The sequence below is a fragment of the Melanerpes formicivorus genome, unplaced genomic scaffold (assembly GCF_026170545.1).
Source record: "Melanerpes formicivorus ecotype bairdi unplaced genomic scaffold, bMelFor1.0.p_v2 SCAF_6, whole genome shotgun sequence".
NCBI lineage: Eukaryota > Metazoa > Chordata > Aves > Piciformes > Picidae > Melanerpes > Melanerpes formicivorus.
The window spans coordinates 31,833,652-31,856,742 of record NW_027142358.1 but is presented as its reverse complement, the minus strand read 5'-3'; the positions used below and the strand labels follow the sequence as shown (position 1 = coordinate 31,856,742).

General features: G+C 48.8%; 1 protein-coding gene across 2 annotated transcripts in view; it reads left to right on the top strand.

Annotated features, from left to right (window-relative positions):
* Positions 1-23,091, top strand: part of MICU1 (mitochondrial calcium uptake 1) — a 144,349-nt gene that overhangs the window by 72,283 nt on the left and 48,975 nt on the right. Inside the window, exons 7-8 of one of the 2 annotated variants that reach the window (XM_068140356.1) lie at positions 12,699-12,764; positions 14,007-14,121. In XM_068140356.1, the coding sequence (XP_067996457.1) occupies positions 12,699-12,764; positions 14,007-14,121 (181 nt within the window). The remainder of the gene's footprint in view (positions 1-12,698; positions 12,765-14,006; positions 14,122-23,091) is intronic. The other variant, XM_068140357.1, reaches the window with a different exon arrangement.

The following is a 23,091-nucleotide window of genomic DNA, read 5'->3' as shown; positions in this document are numbered from 1 at the left end:
AGGCCAAAGGCATCCTGGCCTGCATTAGGAATAGTGTGGCCAGCAGGAGCAGGGAAGTCATTGTGCCCCTGGACTCTGCACTGGTTAGGCCACACCTTGAGTCCTGTGTCCAGTTCTGGGCCCCTCAGTTTAAGAAGGACATTGAGACTCTTGAAGGTGTCCAGAGAAGGGCAACAAGGCTGGGGAGAGGCCTTGAGCACAGCCCTGTGAGGAGAGCCTGAGGGAGCTGGGGTTGCTTAGCCTGGAGAAGAGGAGACTCAGGGGAGACCTCATTGCTCTCTACAACTCCCTGAAGGGAGGTTGTAGCCAGGAAGGGGTTGGTCTCTCCTCTCTAGCAAGCAGCACCAGAACAAGAGGACACAGTCTCAAGCTGTGCCAGGGGAGGTTTAGGCTGGAGGTGAGGAGAAAGTTCTTCCCAGAGAGAGTCATTAGTCATTGGGATGTGCTGCCCAGGGAGGTGGTGGAGTCCCCATCCCTGGAGGTGTTCAAGAGGGGATTGGATGTGGCACTTGGTGCCATGGTTTAGTCATGGGGTCTGTGATGACAGGTTGGACTCAATGATCTTTGAGGTCTCTTCCAACCTTGATTGATACTGTGTTAAAAGCATGGTACACAAACATCTCCATGGACACCTAGTTTGCTTTACATCCATGTTCTGACCACACTTCACCCTTTCCACTCTCCTCTACCAACCATTTGGGGTGCAGCTCCCTTTTGACAGAGCTTTATTTGCTGTTCTCTTTTCGTGCCACTAATTCTGTCGCTCTTTTTCTCCACAGGGCTCACTTGGCAGACACTACTAAAAATGCTTTGGTTGCTTCATGTCCTCTTTTATTCTGGTTTCTAGGTACCCAGCGTGGGTTTCTTTCAGCTACTAATACCTCTGATACTTCTCTTTTGATTCTAATTATGGTTTGGGGAGATTTTAGGTGTTTTTTTTTATGGTGTAACCAAGCATTCCCTCATTTTCTTCCCTTTTCTAACCCTCTCCCCTTCCACCAGGATTTCTGGCAGGTACAAAGCAGACAGCATGTGCTTTCAGTTTGTGCTTCAGACCCCATAATCTGCACTTTTTTCATGTAAAAGGGACAGTGTACTCTCACCCCTTCTCCTTGCACAAATAGTCCTGAATCCTCTCCTTGGTCCTCAGCCTGAAGGACTGATTTTGGAAGGCTGGAATTTGGCTTGCTCAGAGCACAGTCCTCAGGCTAGCCATTAATACATGGCTTTGTAGAGGCACACCTTAGAGCAAAGCTCAAATGTGTTATCTCCGTGTCCTCCCTGTTTTCACAGTGTCTTTTGAGGCTTCTGACTTGCCTGGCAGCTTGATGAGGCTGGGATAGGGTTGGCTCTGCTGGCACATGGCATTTCCCACTGGAGGCCACAAAGTAAAGCCTGGGAGAAAGGGCAGGCATCTCTGTGGGGAAGCCTCCTGTGTTTGAATGGCTCTGAGTTTGGGGAAGGTTGTTTTGCCAATGGTTTTGAGCTTTTCAAGTTACAGACCCAGGTAGGGTGAGCTTATATTAAGGAGGGAGGTGATCCTCCCCCTCTGCTCAGCTCTGGTCAGACCCCACCTGGAGTACTGCCTCCAGTTCTGGAGCCCCTAGTACAAGAGGGATCTGGAGGTGCTGGAAGGTGTCCAGAGAAGGGCCAGAAGGATGAGCAGAGGGCTGGAGCACCTCTCCTGTGAGGACAGACTGAAGGAGTTGGGGCTGTTCAGTCTGCAGAAGAGAAGGCTCTGAGGTGACCTCATTGTGGCCTTCCAGTATCTGAAGGGGGCTACAGGAAGGCTGGGGAGGGACTGCTCAGGATCTCAGGCAGTGATAGGACTAGGGGGAATGGAATGAAGCTGGAGGTGGGGAGATTCAGGCTGGAGGTGAGGAGGAAGTTCTTCCCCATGAGAGTGGTGAAGCCCTGGAATGGGTTGTCCAGGGAGGTGGTTGGGGCCCTGTCCCTGGAGGTGTTTAAGGCCAGGCTGGCTGAGGCTGTGTCCAGGCTGATCTAGTGTGGGGTGTCCCTGCCCATGGCAGGGGGGTTGAAACTAGCTGATCCTTGTGGTCCCTTCCGACCCTGACTGATACTATGGTATTAAGGAATGTCTTATGGAGAAGATATTCAGGTGCTGCAGGTCAGGAGATGCTCTTTAGGAAGAGAAGCTAGGAAGCAGAGGGAGGTTTGTGCAGTATTAGCACACAGAGAGGGAAACATCCTCTAAACACTTTCAGTTTGCCCTGTAGCTTTTCAGTTGAATGAAACCCATAGGGGAAGTGACCAAAGACATCAGAGTGCCCTTGCTTGGGTCTGTGCAGCCTTTTAAGCAAAAAGTCCATTTCTGGGGTCGTTTTGGGCTTTAGTTTCTTTGATAGTTTGTTGGTGTTAGCTTAATGCTTAATACTGAAGGAATACAAAACTGAGCTCTGAAAGCTCTCTCTTTACTTGGCTCTATGCAGTCTTTTAATCCAAAAAACACCCATTTTTAGGCTAACTTTTTACTTTCTTTGAAAGTTTATTGGTGTTTGGTGTTCCTTACATGCTAAGCATTAACCTAACTCTGCTCTGCAAACACTGTTCTTGGGTAACATGGAGTTAGGAAGGAGGAAGAGGGAGGGAAGGAGGATGGATTTAGCAGAATGGGAGGGAATGTCTCAGGTGAGGCTTGACCTCCCTGACTCTAGAAGGAGGAGGTCTCTGTGGGGAAAACAAATGAAGAGGAAAGGTGGAGGGAGAGAGTGGAAGGGAATGGCAGGAGTTTTTTAGCTCAGTTTAGTTTGCTATCTAAACTCAGTTCTTTAAAGCTGCCATGATCATGATGACAATCTCTGATGAAATTATTACATAGGGTTTTTTTCCCCCACCCCCCAACTCCTTTCTGACTTGGTGGTTGATCAGTATGGCCCCAACCTCATCATCTGAGCCAAGGTTTAACACTTGCTCTTTTTGCAGAGTTCTTATTTTCCCCCTGTACTTTCAGACTGAAGTTGCTGCCTGAGAAAACAAGCAGCTTGCATTACCAACATGATGAGTTCATCTTGGTAATGTGGGCTGAGACCAGGGGAAGCAATATCCTGCTTCCCATCTGAAGACCTAAGCAGCCATTTACATCCCAAGGTGTCAAAGGTCAACTCATTTTAGAGGCATGATTTGGAACATCGAGGACCTCATTTTTATCCTCACCCAATCCACCCTTCCATGACAAATGCCAGTGGGGTCCTACAGCTCTTGATTTCATTACCCTGCAGAGGACTGAGCACAGCAGGAGGGGAGCACCAGGGTAGACTGTCCCTTTTCCAAGGCATTTCCTATTTGCTTTTCCAGCAGGGGGTTCTCCCTTGCATGAGTGGGTCTGCTGCCTGCCAAGGGTTGGGAAGAGGCTGTGTCCTGTTTTCATTTCCTGGGGGTACAGAATGCTGGCCTTGCATTTCAGGGGCCCTTTGTTTCTAAAGGTGATGAATATTTACAGCCTTGCTGGAAGGAGGGAATGCAGATTTCTCTTTTCAGTCTCAGGAGACCACCTGTAGTAATCATTGCTGCCTAATTTTTTCATCTCTGGTCATACTCAAATTTTGAGGGAGAGGGGATGCACAACAACTTCATCCATGTCCAGCCCTGACAGGGGCTTGCTGCAGTAGGATGAGAGGAATGGCTTCAAGCTTGAGGAGGGCAGATTTAGACTGGGGATTAGGAAGAAATTCTTTCCAGTGAGGATGGTGAGGGAATAGAATAGAATAGACCAGAATAGAATATAATAGACCAGACCAGACCAGGTTGGAAGAGACCCTCGAGATCATTGCGTCCAACCTATCATCCAACACCGCCTAATCAACTAACCCATGGCACCAAGCACCCTGTCAAGTCTTCTCCTGAACACCTCCAGTGATGGTGACTCCACCACCTCCCTGGGCAGCCCATTCCAATGGGCAATCACTCTCTCTGTGTAAAACTTCCTCCTAACCTCCAGTCTAAACCTCCCCTGCTGCAGCCTGAGACTGTGTCCTCTTGTTCTGGTACTGGTTGCCTGGGAGAAGAGACCAACCTCTGCCTGTCTACTGCCTCCCTTAAGAGAGTTGTAGAGAGCAAGGTCTCCCCTGAGCCTCTTCTTCTCCAGGCTAAGCAACCCCAGCTCCCTCAGTCTCTCCTCACAGGGCTGTGTTCCAAACCCCTCACCAACTTTGTTGCCCTTCTCTGGACACCTTCCAGCAACTCAACCTCCTTCCTGAACTGGGAGGCGCAGAACTGGACACAGGACTCGAGGCGTGGCCTAACCAGTGCAGTGTACAGGGGCAGAATGCCCTCCCTGCTCCTGCTGGCCACACTGTTCGTGATGCAGGCCAGGATGCCATTGGAACAGGTTGCCCAGGGAGGTCTTGGATATCCCCTCCCAGGAGCTATTCAAGGCCAGGCTGGATGAGGCCTTGAGCAACGTGGGCCAGTGGAAAGTGTCGCTGCCCATGGCAGGGGCGTTGGAACCAGGTGATCTCTGAGGTCCTTTCCAAACCATTCTGTGCTATTTGTCTCTGTTTATATATGCAGATAAACCAACCCCCAAATCACAGGTTTTAATAAACTCTCTATTAGAATAAATCCCCTCTGGAAAGGCCATCAGCTGCAGTCCTTCTCTGCCAGCAGTGAATTTGAATAATTTCCTGATGCTGACACTCCCCCACCATGATTTGCCGTGCAGAATCTGTTTGTGTTTGCTTGTATTAGTGTGTAGGCTTCCCAGCAAATTATCCAGAGACATTAGGAATGATGCTGTGAACTTTTCTGTTGTCAAAAGAGGTTTATGAGTTTCAGAAAGCTCTGCTTTCATTGCAGCCCTTAAACGCTTTCTTATTTAGAGATACAGAAAGGGCAACCTTAATGCATCTAAAATGAGTGATTGTGCATCTGCATGATAAAGCTCACTTAAAAACCCTCTGAATTCTTCAGTGCTCCCCCTAGTCCTTTTTTATTCTCATTGTTTCATAACACAGAGGGACCTTCCCTACCCTATTTCCCCTCAACTGGTCTGCAGGGCTCCCTTTTTAAATCTCATTCCGAAAGCCTTTTGCTTTTCTTCATGTAGGTAGGGAGGTGCCAACATGAGTTGTCATGACATCTCTAAATACATGACTTGGCTTCTTTAAAGTTTATCTCTTCCAAGAAGGGGGGAGAAGAACAAAAAATGAAAAAATCTCCCTCATTTCAGGGCCTCCAGCTCAGCATTTTGATGCAGAGAGAGTTCAAAGCACTCATATTTTTAGTTACTGTAGCAGGCTGCTCTGCCTGCAGCTTCCACTTGTGTTTCTTGAGGGTTTTTCCTTTCCTTTTCTTTTTTTCCTAGCTTATGTGGTAGACTAATACAGAGCATCTGCTGCCAACATGTTGATCAGTGAGTGGCTCAATACAGACTTCCCCACATTTAGCAGCTCTGCTGGACCAGGCAAAGAGAAGCCACATCGCTGCCCTTCTGAATGTTGCACTGCCCTGAGGACAGATGCTGGCTAATAGGTCTAAAGGTGTCAGACAATATGCCTGGTAGGTAGTAAAAGAATGTTTAAAACACAATCATTAAATGAGTTGTCCAATAAATTGTACCAAAAGGTTTGTTTTCCCATTCCTAATAGTTGGGGGTTTTATTTATTTATAGGGATCCTGCCTACTAATTTAGATAGGACAGGAGGAAATGACCTTAAATTACACCAGGGGAGGTTTAGGTGGGATATCAGGAAAATTGGATATCTAATCAGCCATGGTTTAGTTGATTGGATGGTGTTGGGTGATAGGTTGGACTCAAAGATCTTGAAGGTCTTTTGCAACCTGGTCTATTCTTCTCGTCCCCTTCTCTTCCCCTTCCCCAAAAGGGCTGTCAAGCCTTGGACCAAGCTGCCCAGGACACTGGTGGGTGTCCTTATCCCTGGCAAGTTTGAAAAGCCATGTAGATTTGGTGCTGGGGGGACATGGTTCAGTGGTGACCTGGCAGTGCTGGGTTAAGGGTTGGATTCAATAATGGATTCAGTAATCTTAAAGGTCTCTTCCAACAGAAACATTGCAATGATTCTAAGCCCAAGGTATCAAGCCACATGTAAGATAATGTCTGTGTGCACTGCTTGATGCTACGTGCACATGTCCTGCTGTGGGGTTCTTTTCTTCTTTGTGGAGAGACTTCATTGGAAAAGAGACAAGGGAAGGGACTTTTTGCAAGGGCTTGTAGTGATAGGATGAGAGGGAATGGATTGGAGCTTGAAGAGGGCAGATTTAGACTGGAGATGAGGAAGGAATGCTTTATAGTGAGGGTGGTGAGACACTGGAACAGGTTGCCCAGGAAGGCTGTGGATGCTCCCTCCCTGGATTTGTTCAAGGCCAGGTTGGATGAGGCCTTGAGCAGCCTGGGCTAATGAAAGGTGTCCCTGCCCATGGCTGGGGTGTTGGAACTAGGTGATCTCTCAGGTCCTTTCCAACCCAAACCATTCTGTGATTGTATGAAATTTAGAATAAATGGAGGCTTAGGTTTAACATTACAAAACCAGAAACTCAGAAGGAAAGAAATTGTCTATTTTGGGGCTGTTGTCTGGAGAAGAGAAGGCTCTGAGGACACCTTATTGTGGCCTTCCAGTATCTGAAGGGGGCTCCAAGAAAGCTGGGGAGGGACTTTTGGGGGTGGCAGGGAGTGATAGGACTGGGGGAAATGGGGAACAGCTTGAAATGGGTAGAGTGAGATTGGATGTTAGGAAGTAGTTGTTCCCCAGGAGGGTGGTGAGAGACTGGCACAGGTTGCCCAGGGGGGTGGTGGAAGCCTCATCCCTGGGGGTTCCTAAAGCCAGGCTGGATGTGGCTGTGAGCAGCCTGCTGTAGTGTGAGATGTCCCTGCCCATGTCAGGGGTGTTGGAACTGGATGATCCTTGAGGTCCCTTCTGACTCTAACAGTTCTATGATTCTACATGAGGCCAACTTGCAGCACCAATTTTTTTGGAGGCCCAGAGAGAACCTTTCTTTTTCCTACTGAACAGACAGCAATTTAACCTCTTTTCCTACATGCCTACAGCGACCCACGAAAGACAGACATTCCCAAATGCCTTTGAAATGCTTTGCAGAGCTGAATGAAGGTGGTCAGGTGGGACTGAAAGAGAATTGCTTTGCAGCAAGGTGACTTCACTGAAACATCCCTGGTTCTGTGTTTGCTCACACGATATGGGGTGCCTTAAAGTATTTCTTTCAACAAGGAGCAGACTGAGTTTGTCAATGTAAGATGGTTGTGCTTCACCTCAAATTCCTTCCTGGTTGACTCTTTCCTGGGTCTGGAGAAATGCTCATTATCTTGCATGCACATGGGTACTTTGTTGTGCTGTCCTTTTTGGAAGGCATTAAGTCGCTGTCAAGTGGTCACACGGGAGGCTGATCATTCCCTGAAGCTTTGGTGCATAGCAGTACAAAGGTGGTGGGTGTCTGTGTGTGTGTGAATCAACGTGCCAGAAGTGTGTTTTCTCCTCCGGATTGAAACACAAACTGTCAGCCCTGAGTGACTTCCCAGGAACGGCTTCTCCCCGCAGTGGCAAATTAAATGCTGCTCATTAAGTCGCTTCTGAAATGCAAAATGCAGCGGGAGCTGCAAAGATTGAGCTGATGAGGCTTTTCTAAAGGGGCATTAGAAATGCAGAGTAAACACCAGCACCTCCTGTCCTCTCTGCCTTTGCAGAAAGGGCAGGCCATCCTCTGCAAAATTACCTCCTTCTATCAGCTCTTCAGAATTCAGTAGTAAGATCTCATCATTAAGTAAAGTTCAGTCTTCATCCAGCCCCTGGCAGAGCAGTTTGTAAATCCAGAGTCAAGTTACTATTTGACAAGTAATGGAAGGACTCGGTGAGGGTGTTTTGTTCCCCAGATCCTTTGCTACTTTCGAGATGTGTTTGGCTTGAGGGAGGCTCCAGCAGTAGATCCGTTTGGTGGGATAATATGGGAAGGTTGTGATCTATCTTTGGGTGCTTGCTTGCATAACCTAAGGGCAGGGAGTGGCCTGCATGTGGCAGTTCGGTTTCCTACAGCACACAGATTTAGGGGAATTTGATTGTTGGGATGTTAAACCCATGTTGAACCTCCCTAAATTTCAGGAAATGGCCTGAAATTGTGCCAGGGGAGGTTTAGGTTGGATATTAGGGACACTTTATTTTCTGATAGAGTGGTCAGGCATTGGAGCAGGTTGCTGTAAGGAAAAGTTAATCTCATCTAGAAGTTCCTGTTCACAACAAAGACAGAGGAGCCTTGTAAAACTTTATTCAAACAAAGGGACAGTCCACAGGACAATTCTCTGTGGGCTCTCTCAAACTGCTGGAAGACACAGCTTCCTTTTGATCCTAAATTCCCAGATGCAAGTTTCCCTCTCCCTTTCCCCCCTTGGCTAAGGTACTCAGGATTTACAGTCTTCCTGATACACCTACTACATGTACCCCTTCACATGTAACCCCCCTGCATCAATACCATGTATGTGCATTTAAATGAGGTTCTTCACTTCTCTAGGTGGAGAAGTTAATGTTCAGTAGTCTATTAAGCCTGCAGTCTGTCCTAAAGGTTCAGAAGTGAGGATGATCAGAGGGCTGGAGCACCTCTCCTGTGAGGACAGACTGAGGGAGTTGGGGCTGTTCAGTCTGGAGAAGAGAAGGCTCCAAGGACACCTTATTGTGGCCTTCTAGTATCCGAAGAAGGCTACAAGAAAGCTGATGGGGGACATTTTAGGGTATTTTAGGGACCTCGACCGACTGGAAAGATGGGCAGAGTCCAATGGGATGGCTTTCAACAAGTCCAAGTGCCGAGTGCTGCACTTTGGCTATGGCAATCCCATGCAGAGCTATAGGCTGGGGTCGGAGTGGCTGGAGAGCTCCCAGACAGAGAGGGACCTGGGTGTGCTGATCGACAGCCACCTGAATATGAGCCAGCAGTGTGCTCAGGTGGCCAGGAGGGCCAATAGCATTCTGGCCTGCATTAGGAATAGTGTGGCCAGCAGGAGCAGGGAGGTCATAGTGCCCCTGTACTCTGCTCTGGTTAGGCCGCACCTTGAGTACTGTGTCCAGTTCTGGGCTCCTCAGTTTAAGAAGGACATTGAGACACTTGAGCGTGTCCAGAGAAGGGCAACAAGGCTGGGGAGAGGCCTTGAACACAAGCCCTATGAGGAGAGGCTGAGGGAGCTGGGATTGTTTAGCCTGGAGAAGAGGAGGCTCAGGGGTGACCTTATTGCCCTCTACAACTACCTGAAGGGTGGTTGTAGCCAGGAGGGAGTTGGCCTCTTCTCCCAGGCAACCAGCACCAGAACAAGGGGACACAGTCTCAAGCTGCGCCAGGGGAGGTTCAGACTGGAGGTGAGGAGGAAGTTCTTCACCGAGCGAGTCATTCGTCATTGGAACGGGTTGCCCGGGGAGGTGGTTGAGTCATCGACCCTGGAGGCGTTCAAGGGGAGATTGGACGTGGCACTTGGTGCCATGGTCTAGTCATGGGGTCTGCGGTGTCAGGTTGGACTCGATGATCCTCGAGGTCCTTTCCAACCTAAGTGATACTGTGATACTGTGTGATACTGTATCAGGGAGTGATAGGACTGGGGGTAATGGAAAAAAATAGAAATGGGTATATTTAGATTGGATATCAGGAAGAAGTTGTTCCCCATGAGGGCGGTGAGACACCGGCACAGGTTGCCACCACCTAAGGTGGTGGAAGCCTCATCCCTGGAGGCTTTTAAGGCCAGGCTGGATGTGGCTCTGAGCAACCTGATGTAATGTCAGGTGTCTCTGGCCATGTCAAGGGGGTTGGAACTAGATGATCCTTGAGGTCCCTTCCAACTCTGACAATTCTATGATTCTGTAAGTTCAGGCTGTGTTCAGTGTCTGTTGTCTTCAGGCAGCCCCCCCCCCCCCACCGATTTTCAGCAGGACCCCAGCTTAAGGCCCTTAGCAGAGGCTATTTGTGATTTACATACACATAGATAAGGTGCCCTCTTCGGTTCTCTCTTTGTTATTTTGACTCTCTCTTAGCCAGTTCTTCATTTCTGTACAGCCACTGCCCACCTTATTCCTATCCCTGCTGGTCACCATCCCTGGAGGTGCTCAAGAACCACGTGGCCATGGCACTGTGGGACATGGTTTAATGGCCACGCTGGTCTTTGGTTGACGGTTGGACTGAATGATCTTAGAGGGCTTTTCCAACCACACCAATTCTGTCTTCTTGTGCTGCCTGTTGGGCCTGGAGCCTAAGCTGGGAAGGTCAAAGCAAGGTTTGAGTGTTGAAGTACAATGACACGATGTTGGTTTTGACCCGTTGGTGATGTCTGGCATTGCAAGAGCATCTGCCTGAGTGCCTGCGAGATGTTTTGTTCCACCGAGAGCGGACCAGTGCCTTTTCACTGAGCTCACACAGCCCTGCTTGTGCCAAAAGCAATGATGGATTTGGATTTCCTTTTGTTTCCTGGTTGTTTATTTCTTTTCACATGTTAATTTGGATGTCTGCTCATTTGTGTGCTTGTTTTAAACATGAATCTCCTGCTTGATGAAGAGACACGGCGTAATTGTAACCTGTTTCCCCGTGGCTCGCTCACTCGTGGATGCTGTTTCGAACTGTGCTGAATGATCCTAACCAGTTAATCTGGTTTGGGGAATGGGTTTAACACAGGGGATAAAACAAACCAACACCTCTTAAATGGAAGACTTTTGACTGTTTTAACTGAGCACTTTCAGAGTGAGGTGGTGCTCAGATATGAAAAGGTAGGAAACACGGAGGTTGTCTTGAAATTGTCCGAATAAACAATGTGAGAGGATGGTGTCCCTAAAAGAGGATGGAGGCTGGAAGGGAACTTTTTCCCCCCCTACATTCTTTTCTCATCCTGTGTATTACCTTTCAGGCTAAAAGGGATGGTGGGATATGTGGAAGGAAAGTGGGATATTACAAGAGGGATGTGGAGGTGCTGGAAGGTGTCCAGAGAAGGGCCACAAGGATGAGCAGAGGGCTTGAGCACCTCTCCTGTGAGGACAGACTGAAGGAGTTGGGGCTGTTCAGTCTGCAGAAGAGAAGGCTCTGAGGTGACCTCATTGTGGCCTTCCAGTATCTGAAGGGGGCTACAGGAAGGCTGGGGAGGGACTGCTCAGGATCTCAGGCAGTGATAGGACTAGGGGGAATGGGATGAAGCTGGAGGTGGGGAGATTGAGGCTGGAGGTGAGGAGGAAGTTCTTCCCCATGAGAGTGGTGAAGCCCTGGAATGGGTTGTCCAGGGAGGTGGTTGAGGCCCTGTCCCTGGAGGTGTTTAAGCCCAGGCTGGCTGAGGCTCTGTCCAGGCTGATCTAGTGTGGGGTGTCCCTGCCCATGGCAGGGGGGCTGGAACTAGCTGATCCTTGTAGTCCCTTCCAACCCTGAATGATACTATGATATGGAGGTCTGTAGACAGTGGGTTTAGGTGCTAGTGAAAACTGACTTTGCATCAGTCCACTTTGAATTTGGAGGGATCCAAACAAGTCCATGTTGTGCTTTGTAAAGGAGGTAAAATGATATTATGGGTTTTTCTTTAGTGTTTTGTTTGTTTTTCCTGAGGGTTATAACATCATTCTGTGGAATATAATGTTTCATGGTGGGGAGGAACCCCTGGGAAGGATGCTTTCAGCCTTTCCCATAGCAAGACAAGCTTCCCCCGTGCTTGTGGAGAGCCATCGAGCACACAGCTCCTCAGTGAGCCAGAAGGGAAAAAATAAATGGGAGGGCTATGAATTCTTTTAAACTTTGGTCCCCCTAGTGCTGGTAGCCTGAAAATCTCCATCATCAGGTCCACTTATACTTTCTCCTGGGAGCAGTGGGAGAAATTCCCTTCCCCATTAGCTGCAGGTGGAGTGAGCACCGCAGTCCCACAGTCCGTTCCCCTTCCCCAGGATTCTGAATAGTAGGTGCTTGTTCACAAGCAAGAAAGCCCTTCTGTTAACTGGGTTTGCTCATGGCAAGATACAAATGAGTAAAGGCTTCTCCCTCCCATCTGCCTCCCTGCTTTGTGTTTCAGAGAGCAACTAATTTAATAACTTTTCTTATTGCTGGTCTGTGGATGAGGGTTTCGGCTAATGAGGAATATTTAGAGCTGTTTGACGCCGACTGTGCACTTCAAATTAAGTACAGGAAAGACACTCATAAAAATTAATAAACCCATCTCTGGCACTTCTTTGTGGGATCCTAAAGCAGAATGCTCATAGCTAGTTTGGGATGAAGGTTGCTGAAGACAGACAGGCAGACGGAGAGGAGATCAATCGCACAAGCAGGTGAGATGCTGCTGGCAACACCAGCAGCAGCAGCCGCAGAAAACTGTGTTCTCAAACCCTCCCCTCAGATGAAAGGTAAACCAGACTTCACTTACACTGATCCTTATGTGAAGGATGATTTTGCTTTGGAGCCATCCCAATGGGAAGGAAAGCAAAGGTGGAGCTGGTTCTGTTTCCTTCAGTGAATGCTACTTCAACCTGGTCTCCCCTAAGCGTAAATCACTGTTCTCATGCATGAAAGTGAATGCTGTCAGCGTGTTGTTTGCTGGTAGTGATTCACCTCTTACTGAATTCCTCACACTCTCCAGATGGCAAAGGCAGAGATAACTGGGAAGGGATTTTTAGTTAGTTGATCAATAGAGCTTGAACTTATTTTCCCTGCTAAGTGTAATTTTGGGTCATCCATATGATTATTTTTGTCTCTTTTTCTTGTGGTTTCCGAGCCAGATACGGGTTAAGTTTTCATCTAAATTATTAGCTGAGCTCATCCCCACTCTGCAGCCAGACATGATGGTGAGTTCTCTCTCAACAAAGGGTAAAAAAAACACCCAACCCAAACCTGAGGTGGATGAGAGACGTCAGCTGCAGACAGTGGGTCTGACACGGAGAGGCTACATGCTAACACTTGCCGGGGTGTCTACTTAGGCTTCTTAGCAGCGTCCAGTCAGAGCAACCAGCTGGTTGCCTCCCAACTTTCTTGCCCTTCGCAAGTCTAACCGTTCAACTTGATGTGCTGTTGTGCCTGCTTATTTTATTGTCAGTTAACCAGTTTTCTTTCCTTTATCTTGTATATGATGGGATCTCCGCTAGACAGAGGTAACGGTGGGGGCCGGGCCTGTAGCTGGCCCCTCGGTGTGGTGGTGTTTGTTGGTGGTTTGTGCTAAAACCAGTCCTAAATCCAGCCTTGCTTCCACCCTGCTTCTGTGCTTGCATGACCTGCTTTCTGTGGAATAACCCTATCCATGCCTACTTCTCCTGATAGTAATTTCCTTTTCCTCCCTCTGTGTGTGTGTGTGTGTGTGTGTGTGCTTGTGTGCCACCTCCTGCTGTGTTCTCAAAATGGGTCACTGGTGTGGATTGCAGTGTGCAGCACCTAACACTTTTATGGATCCTTTTCAGTCTTTGAAGCTTCAGCAGATCAAAGGGTCTTGGATTCTGAGCTTAGTCAGGGAGGTGAGCTGATAAACTAGGTGGGATTTTCTGCTTAAAACAAGGTGCTGAGAAAGGGCTGGAGCAAGAAAGAGAGGCTGAGATTGGTATCAGTCCTGGTCCAGCTTGCTCAGCTCACTCCTGAACCGTGTGCTCCTGATAACGACATGGTTCTGATAACTTGGATCATTCTTTATGTTGATGTGAATCGGTTTTCTTAGCTACTGCCACAAGAGAGTACAACTTAAGCACTCTTAACAAAGGATAATAATTGCCCTTTCAATCTTGGGTTAAAAAAAAACTATCCAGCAACGTGATTTTCATAATTCAAAGATTCAGCCAGTTTTAAGCAGATCATTTTGTCCCTGTTTCAGCTGGGCTAAACCAGCTGATTAATCCTGTGCAATTCCTTGAGATGGAGAAGCTCTTAGCAGAGCATTTCTGCCCTATTTGAAGGCTGGAAAAGGTCCGCTGAATGTGGAGATGGCCGAGGTGTGCGTGTGTGTGTGTAGAATGGCTTGTTAGTGGTAAGGGGAGAGATGAAGCCTCCCATTTCTCTCTTTAACTGCTGGCTGTTTTTTTCTCTTTTTGGGGGTGAACAAACAGAAGTTATCCCAGGAGAGGGAGAAGTTTGCTGATGAAGACAGCATCTTTTACGCCCTTGGAGAGTGTGGGCTCATTTCTTTTTCAGACTACATCTTCCTCACGACTGTCCTTTCCAGTAAGTACACTGGGGAGTGTGGGTTTTTTTCTCTCTGCAATTCCTGTGGGGTTCTTTGGGGTTTGGTTTGTTTTTTTTCAGTTTAGAAGGTTTACAAGCAATGAGTTTGCTGTTGTTTGTCCCTAAAAGGCATTTCCCCAAAAGGAGTTCTTGAGCGCTTGAAACTCGAGATGAGGGAATAATTGTTCCTGCTTCATCTGGCTTAGATTGAGCTCGGAGTGCTTCAGAAAGACAAAGCAGATCGATGACTCCTGAGGACTTATTTCTCAGTTGAAAATGTGGCAGTTCTTTATTATTTATTTTTTTCCCCACTGAGTCATTTGACCTGCTTAAAAACAGTAAATGGAGACGGGTTGAGAGCTGTGTTCATGGAATCGTAGAGTCACAGAATGTTAGGCGCTGGAAGGGGCCTCCAGAGATTGTCCAGTCCCCTGCCAAAGCTGGATCACTTAGGGCAGGTCACACAGAAGTGCATCCAGACAGGTCTTGAGAGTCTTCAGAGAAGGAGACTCCAAAACCTCTCTGAGCAGCCTGCTCCAGGGCTTTGTCACCCTCACAGTAAAGAAGTTTTGCCTCATGTTGAGGTGGAACCTCCTGTGTTCCAGCTTGTACCCCTTGTTCCTTGTCCTGTCACTGGGCACCACTGCAAAAAGCCTGGCGCCTTCATCCTGACATTCACCCCTCAGATATTTATAGACCTTGATCAGATCCCCTCTCAGCCTTCTTCTCTCAAGATTAAACAGCCCCAGGGCTCTCAGTCTTTTAAGTCCCACAGTCATCCTCATACCTCTCAGTTGGACTCTCTCCAGTAGATCTCTGTCTCTCTTGAACTGGGGAGCTCAAAACTGGTTCCAATATTGTGATATTCTTGTGTTGGGATGAATATTGCTTTCCAGTTCTTCACTGGTTATAAGACTGTTCAAACTCTCTTCTCCAGCTGTATTTTCACTGGGGTGAGCTCAGGCTTGTGCATGATGTAATTCAATGAGGAGGGAAGCAAAGCTGTTTACATTTCAACAAGTATCATTAGCTACCTTCTGTCTTTTCACCCTGCCATACTTGACTTGCATCTGTGATATTTCTGTGATCTTCTAATCTGTTCCAGCAAAGTCTTCTGCACTCGAAGTGCTGGCAGTTAAAAGTTTGCTTTGTTGGCAAGAAGCGGTGAAACCTGATGCCTTTGGTAACGTCAGATGGCACTTCTGGACTTTCTTTGCAGAGAAAGCAGGCTGCAAACCTGACCTGCAAAGCTTCTCTAGCTGCTTGGGAAGGGACACATCATAAACAGGAAAATCAACAGAAATGCCAGTTATTTTTTGGCCCTGTTAGAAAATGGGGGGTAATGGGGAGTATGGCACTGTCCAGGTGAACTTGGGACCTTTTATTTTCAGGCAAAAACCAGGCAGACAGACAAACAAAACCAACCAACCCAAAACCTACAGCAGCAGAACCAGAGAGAGAATACTTGACCATTTAGTCTTATCACAGAATTAGACTTGTTTGGGTTGGAAGGGATCTTTGAAGGTCATCCAGTCCAACCCCCCTGCAGTCAGCAGGGATATCTGCAACTAGAGCAGATTGCTCACAGCCCCAACCAACCTGACCTGGAATGGTTCCAGGGACGGGGCTTCTACCACCTGTCTAGGCAACCTGCGCCAGGGTCTCACCACCCTCAGTGTGAAATATTTCTTCCCTCTCTCTTAAGTCTCAGTCTCCCTCTTCTAGGTTAAAACCACCATCTCTTGTCCTGTCATAATAGGCCCTGCTAAAAAGTCTGTCCTCTGCTTTCTTGTAGGCCTCTAAGTACTGAAATGCCACAAGAAGGTCTCCATGGAGCCTTCCCTTCTCCAGGCTGAACAACCCCAACTCTCTCAGCCTGGCCTCACAGCAGAAGGCTTCCAGCCCTCCCATCATTGCTGTGGCCTCTTCTGTCCCCACTCCATCAGGTCCCTTTCTGTGCTGAGCTGAGGACTCCAGAGCTGGGCCCAGCAGTGCTGTAGGTGGTGTTTCAGCAGAGCAGAGGGGCAGAATCCCCTCCCTCCTGCTGCCCACGCTGCTGGGGATCAGCCCAGGACGCCGCTGACTCTGGGCTGTGAGTGCATGGTGCTGGCTCATGTTCAGTTTTTCACCCACCAGACTCTTTCACCATCCTCAGTATAAAAAAATCTGTTTCATGATGTCCTCATCACAGGAACTGGAAAGCTGGGCACTTCCCAGTGTACTGTAGGCTCCCATTGCTGCCTGCCCTGTGCTGCTCAGGGAGTAATCAGCAGTGTTTCACTGATGGTTTGTAACACCACGATGCAAACACACACTGGCTTGAGCTGACTTTAACTGCCAGTGTGTGCTTTCATGACATGATATCACACAGACATCTTCTCACCATGTCCATTTGACAACAAACAAGGCCTTGAAAGTTTTTTGTGTGTCCCCCCCCGCCCCATTCCTGCATGCTGTACATGCTGCAGGAGGCAGCTCTTCCTTTACTGAACACAGCACCTAGGAGGATCTGTTACAAGGGAGAAGTGGCATTCAAGGTCTTGTTTATCAAGTGGACATGGTGAGAAGATGTGTGTGAGATATTCATGTCATGAAAGCAAACACTGGCAGTTCAAGCCAGTTTGAGACAGAGAGCCTTCTGATTTTCAGCTGCTTTTGTGTGTTTGCCTCAGTCTCAGAATTGCCTCTGAAGACTTTTGCCTCTCTTTTCTTACATCAGTCTTGCCCCAATAATCTAAGGTGTTTTTACTTGAGTAGCAAGAGCTTTCCATCTGAGTCTCCACAGATGACAGTGACCTCACCAGCCCACAGTATTGCATTTCTGGAGCTGGTTTAGCAACCAGTCATGCCCTTGCCTTGATGGCTGTGCTGGGGGTGAACACCCCCTTCATCAAGTACACAGGGCACAGAATTAATTTCATGTGCTTCTGCAGGCAGCAGCAGGAGAAAATGTTCTTGCTTTGGTTTGATTTCTTTGTTGTGAGAATAAAAGGGATCACCCTGTGCTAGAGTAGCAGCCAGCCTTGTTTTGGAGGGCTGTGTGGGTAGAACCTAAAAGGAGGTTGTAGCCAGGTGGGGGTTGGTCTCTTCTCCCAGGCAACCAGCACCAGAACAAGAGGACACAGTCCCAAGCTATGCCAGGGGAAGTTTAGGCTGGAGGTGAGGAGAAAGTTCTTCCCAGAGAGTTGTTAGCTGTTGGAATGTGCTGCCCAGGGAGGTGGTGGAGTCACCATCCCTGGAGGTGTTCAAAAAATAATGGGGCATGGCACTTGGAGCCATGGTTTAGTTGTCAGGAAGTGTTAGGTGATAAGTTGGACTTGATGATCTCTGAGGTCTTTTCCTACACCTGGTTGATTCTATGATTCTAAGAATTGGTTGTACTCCACTTGGCTGTGGGCTTTTAACTGTGTTCCCAGCTACCAGGGGATCTGCCTAAAAAGAGGAGATGGGACTGGGTGGTCTGTGCTTTGAGGAGTGGGCAAGGAAGGAGGTTTCAAAAGACATCATGGGGGAGAAGAAAAGAAGAAGGGGGGTGGGGGGGGAAGTATTCTGTGACTTGCTGGTTGACTTCTAGGTATTTGGGGAGTTTGCTGAATAGTCATTGAAGGTGGAGGAGCTTCTCTGGAGCTACTGTCAAACTGTGATGCCCTAGAGGAAGAGTTTTCTTGCATGGAAACAGAACTCCCAACTAAACCTTGCCCTCTGGCCAGATGGAAAATTCTATGCCACACTGGTTTACCCTCCCACCAGTGAATATGATCTTGCAGGAATCCAGTAGCTCCTGATTATTTTTCCTTCCCTGGGCAATAAATAAAATAGCTTGAGGAAAGTACATCTCAAACCTGACATTTCAATATTGGTTTTCTCACAGGGTTGTTTAAATAACCCAAACACTAAGGAGGTCTCTGGACAAGAGCAGGCTATAGATTGTACCAACTGGCTGAAAGCCACTGTGTGTTGAGAAAGGAAAGTGGCATCAAAGCAGGGCAAACAGAAGGAGAGTGAGAGATTGGATCTGGGAATAGGATAGGATAGACCAGGTTGGAAGAGACCTTCAAGATCATTGTGTCCAACCCATCAACCAATCCAACCCACCTAAACAACTAACCCATGGCACCAAGCACCCCATCAAGTCTCCTCCTGAACACCTCCAGTGATGGTGACTCCACCACCTCCCCAGGCAGCCCATTCCAATGGGCAATCACTCTCTCTGTATAGAACTTCTTCCTAACATCCAACCTAAACTTCCCCTGGCCCAGCCTGAGACTGTGTCCTCTTGTTCTGGTGCTGGCAGCCTGGGAGAAGAGACCAACCTCTGCCTGTCTACACCCTCCCTTCAGGTAGTTGGAGAGAGCAAGATGGTCTCCCCTGAGCCTCCTCTTCTCCAGGCTAAGCAACCCCAGCTCCCTCAGCCTCTCCTCATAGGCCTGTGTTCCAAACCCCTCACCAACTTTGTTGCCCTTCTCTGGACTCATTCCAGCAAGTCAACCTCCTTCCTAAACTGAGGGGCCCAGAACTGGACACAGGACTCAAGGTGTGGCCTAACCAGTGCAGTGTACAGGGGCAGAATGACCTCCCTGCTGCTCCTGCTGGCCACACTGTTCCTGATGCAGGCCAGGATACCATTGGCTCTCTTGGCCACCTGGGCACACTGCAGGCTCATGTTCAGGCTGCTGTCAATCAGCACCCCCAGGTCCCTCTCTGCCTGGCTGCTCTCAGCCACTCTGACCCCAGCCTGTAGCTCTGCCTGGGGTTGTCGTGGCCAATGTGCAGAACCTGGCACTTGGATGTGTTCAATCTCATGCCCATCTGTCCAGCCCCGAGATGCTCCCTCTGCTGTGCTCAGAAGTGATGTAGAGAGGTTAATCCTGATCTGGTTTGGGTTATTGAGTTCAAAACAGATTGATGCTACTCTCTGAAAACCAGAAACCCAGCAGGCTTCATGTTGTGCTCTGTGGGGTGCTGAAGGGAGCTCTCTACAACTCCCTGAATGGAGGTTGGAGTTGGGTGGGGATTGGTCTCTTCTCCCCAGTGTCAGGTGACAGAACAAGAGGAGATGGGAGATGGCCTGAAATTGTTCCAGGGGAGGTTTGGATATTGGGAAACATTTCTTTCCTGCAAGAGTGGTCAGGCATTGGAACAGGCTGCCCAGGGATGTGGTGGAGTCACCATAGTATCATAGCTCAGGGTTGGAAGGGACCACAAGGATCATCTAGTTCCAACCCCGCTGCCATGGGCAGGGACACCCCACACTAGATCAGCCTGGCCAGAGCCTCAGCCAGCCTGGGCTTAAACACCTCCAGGGACAGGGCCCCAACCACCTCCCTGGACAACCCATTCCAGGGCTTCACCACTCTCATGGGGAAGAACTTCCTCCTCACCTCCAGCCTGAATCTCCCCACCTCCAGCTTCATTCCGTTCCCCCTAGTCCTATCACTGCCTGAGATCCTGAGCAGTCCCTCCCCAGCCTTCCTGTAGCCCCCTTCAGATACTGGAAGGCCACAATAAGGTGGCCATCCCTGAAAGTATTCAAGGAATGTGTGGACATGGCACTTTGAGACATATTTTAATGGACATGGTGGTCTTGGGTTGATGGTTTGACTTGATGACCTTAGAGATCTTTTCCAAGCTCAGTGATTTTATCATTCTCTGTCTTTCCAAGACTCACAGAATTGTTTCTGCAGTCTTTGGCTCTACTGGGTTTTGAGAGCACTTTGCCCAAGCTTTTAATTTCACTTGTCTTTGCAGCTTCAGCTGGAGCTCAGTTCAGTTGTATTCTGGGGAATGTGAGCCACGTGGCAGCTGTTGGGGAGGGAGAGGAGGAGAGAGGCTTCATCTGTATGTTGCTCATGAGGAGCTGTTTGCATATCGCGTGGAAGATGAAGTCTGTCACCATGTTTTATTTACCAGCGATTTCTCACTCCAGCACTGTCTGTTCTCATCAGCTGCCATCTTTCTGGGGAAGTGTATTTTTAAAACAACTAATAAATTAGCATTCAACTGCTTCAGGAAGTCAGCTTTCTAGTGAAGGCAGAGGGAGCTGGGTGGCCTTGAGGATACCACACGGTTCCTGTCGCTTTGGGAGCTCCCTGTGTCTTGGGGCGGAGGTAGGTGACGGACTGAATTTAGGGAGTAGAACCTCAAGCAATGCTCAGCTGATAGAAGGACATGGTTTAGCTTTTAGCTTTTGTGGCCCACAAGAGCTAAAACATTTCCTTCAGCTGAGCATTGCTTGAGGTTCTACTCCCTAAATTCAGTCCATCAGTAGGAAGAGGAACAAAATACAGAATTAAGCAGGTTGGGAAAGACCTTTGAGATCATTGAGTCCAACCTATCACTCAATACCATCTAATCAACTAAACTATGGCACTTAAGTGGACTCATCCAGTCTTACTTTAATCAATTCCAGGGATGGTGACTCCACCAGCTCCCTGGGCAGCACATGCCAATGGCCAATCTCTCTTTCTGGGAAGAATTTCTTCCTCCCCTCCAGCCTAAATGTCCCCTGGCACAGCTTGAGACTGTGTCCGCTTGTTCTGGTGCTGGTTGCCTGGGAGAAAGAGACCAGCCCCCACCTGGCTACAACCTCCCACCTCCCTTCAGGTAGGCAATAAGGCCCTGCTCTGGCAGGGGGTTTGGCCTGGATGATCTTTGAAGGTCCCTTCCAACCCCTAACATCCCGTGGTCCTGTAAACCTCCTCAGGCACAACATCACAGGAGAGCAAAGCCATCACTTCCCTGACCAGAGAGGATTTTACTTTTGGTCTTGCAGGACAGGTGGAGGAAGGAGGGAAAGAGCTCTTCCATCATCAGCAACTTTAATTTCAGAGCCAACCTGGTCTGTTGTCCAGGAGTGCTAATGCTGACTTGATTAACAGGCACTGAAGGGAGCTGGGCATTGGAAGAAGTTGTCGGTGGTGTTGCTGTAATTGGACTGTCGCTGTGCCTGGATTTACTCCTCCTGGATGGAGGATTAAATAGCTTGGCTCAAACCAAAGTCATTAGTCTCTTGCCAGAGCTCTTGCAGCAGACCTGCAGCTCCTCCTGCCTTCATCTCCTGCATGGTGCACTTGCCCCTTACTGGGGGCAAGAGGTTTCTTGCCTAGGATGGGTTCACCTCTATTTATTTTTCCCTTTGCCCTGCATAGGAAATAAATCCTAAGCCATCCAGATCTGGGAATCATTTTCTGGCTGGATATTGAGCCCTGATCAGGTCCCTGTGATGGAAATGGCCTGTCATGCTCTCCTACACTGCTGTGCACAGGCAGCATGATCTGCAGGTTGTCTTTGCAGTGTGGCTGTTTTGAATGTGTGTTGCTGGTTGACGTGGATGTCTTCAGCCTTCTTCCCTGCCCCAAGTAAGGTCTGTCAGCTTACCAGTGCTGTTTTCATCCTCCAGAGCAGCACAGATTGCCATGGGGCTCATTACTACAAGGAAAAGCAGGTAGAATGTTGCTTTGAGTTTGCAGCAATTTTTTTCTTTGTGGTCCTGTTCATGTTAATTCTGTCTTCAAACTTTGAAGAGCCTCCAGTTACCTGCATGGATCCATCTCATCCCCCCAGTATGGTGCAGAGATGTCCTCAGTACCTTTCTGCTAGCTCAGTTGCTTCTGTGTGGGATCTTCAACATGTATCTGGGCAGCACAGAGATTCTCTTCCAGGGCATATCCCAACTTCCCAGCCTGGTTGCTTCATGTCAGACTGAGGGCTCTCTGGCTCAGCATCCTGCTTCTGCCTGCAGGCTTCCCATACTGGAGAACAGAAAAGGGGTGGCAGGCAGTCACCTGATTATGGAAGGAGCTCAGGTTGGAGAGGCAGGACCTGCCCTTCCTAAATCCGTGGAGACAGATGTCTTACCTTTTTTTGCAGGTTTGGTGTATTATGGCCTACATACATAGATTTGTCTGAGTTTTCAGGCAGATGGGGAAGAAGCAGTCAGAGGATTCACAGAGATTGCATTGGGTTAGAAGGGACCCTCAAAGGTCCTCTTGTCCAACTCCCCTGCAGTCAGCAGGGACACCTCCAACTAGATCAGGCTGCCCAGGGCCACATCGAGTCTTGCCTCCCCTTCCACTACATGGGGAAAATGCAAACATCAGAGCAAAGGAGGGGTTTGGGGGTTGCTGGCATTGGTTTTTACCTGCTCATGAACATCATAGTTGAAAGCAATCAGGTAGAAATAGCGCTGGGGGCTCTGCAGGGACCTCTGGAGGAAATACTCTTTGGTGCTGCTGCCCTGGAAGCAAACGTAGGTGGGATTTGTGATGCCAGAATCACAGATTGCACAAGGCTGGAAGGGACCCTGGAAGGTCATCTTGCACAACCCCCCTTCAATCAGCAGGGACTTCTCCAGCTAGATCAGGTTCCTCAAGGCCTCATCAAGTTTGACCTTGAATGTCTTCAGGGACAGGATTTCAACCTGTCCCAGGATTTCAGCACTCTCATTGTGAAGAGCTTCCTCCTGATGTCCAACCTAAATCTGCCCTGCTGCAGCTTCAAACCACTACCTCTCATCCTATCACCACAGGCCCTTCTGAACAGCCCCTCCCCAGCCTTTCTGTATGTCCCCTTCACATATTGAAGTGTAGCTCTAAGGTCTCCCTGGAGCCTTCTCTTCTCCAGACTGAACAGCCCTGATTCTCTCAGCCTGTCCTTGTAGGTGAGGTGCTCCAGCCCTCTGATCATCTTGGTGGCCCTCCTCTGGACCCACTCCATCATGTCCATGCCTCTCTTGTGTTGGGGGCCCTAGAGCTGAACACAGTACTCAGGTGAGGTTTCACCACAGCAGAGCAGAGTGGCAGAATCCCCTCTCTCCATCTGCTGGCCACAGTACTTTTGATAGGGCCCAGGATGCCATCAGCCTTTGGGGAGGTGAGTGCCTGTTGCTGGCTCGTGTCCTGCTCTTCATCCACCAGCACTTGGGGGTCCAAGTCCTTTTCTTCAGGGCTGCTCTCAGTCTCCTCATCTTGC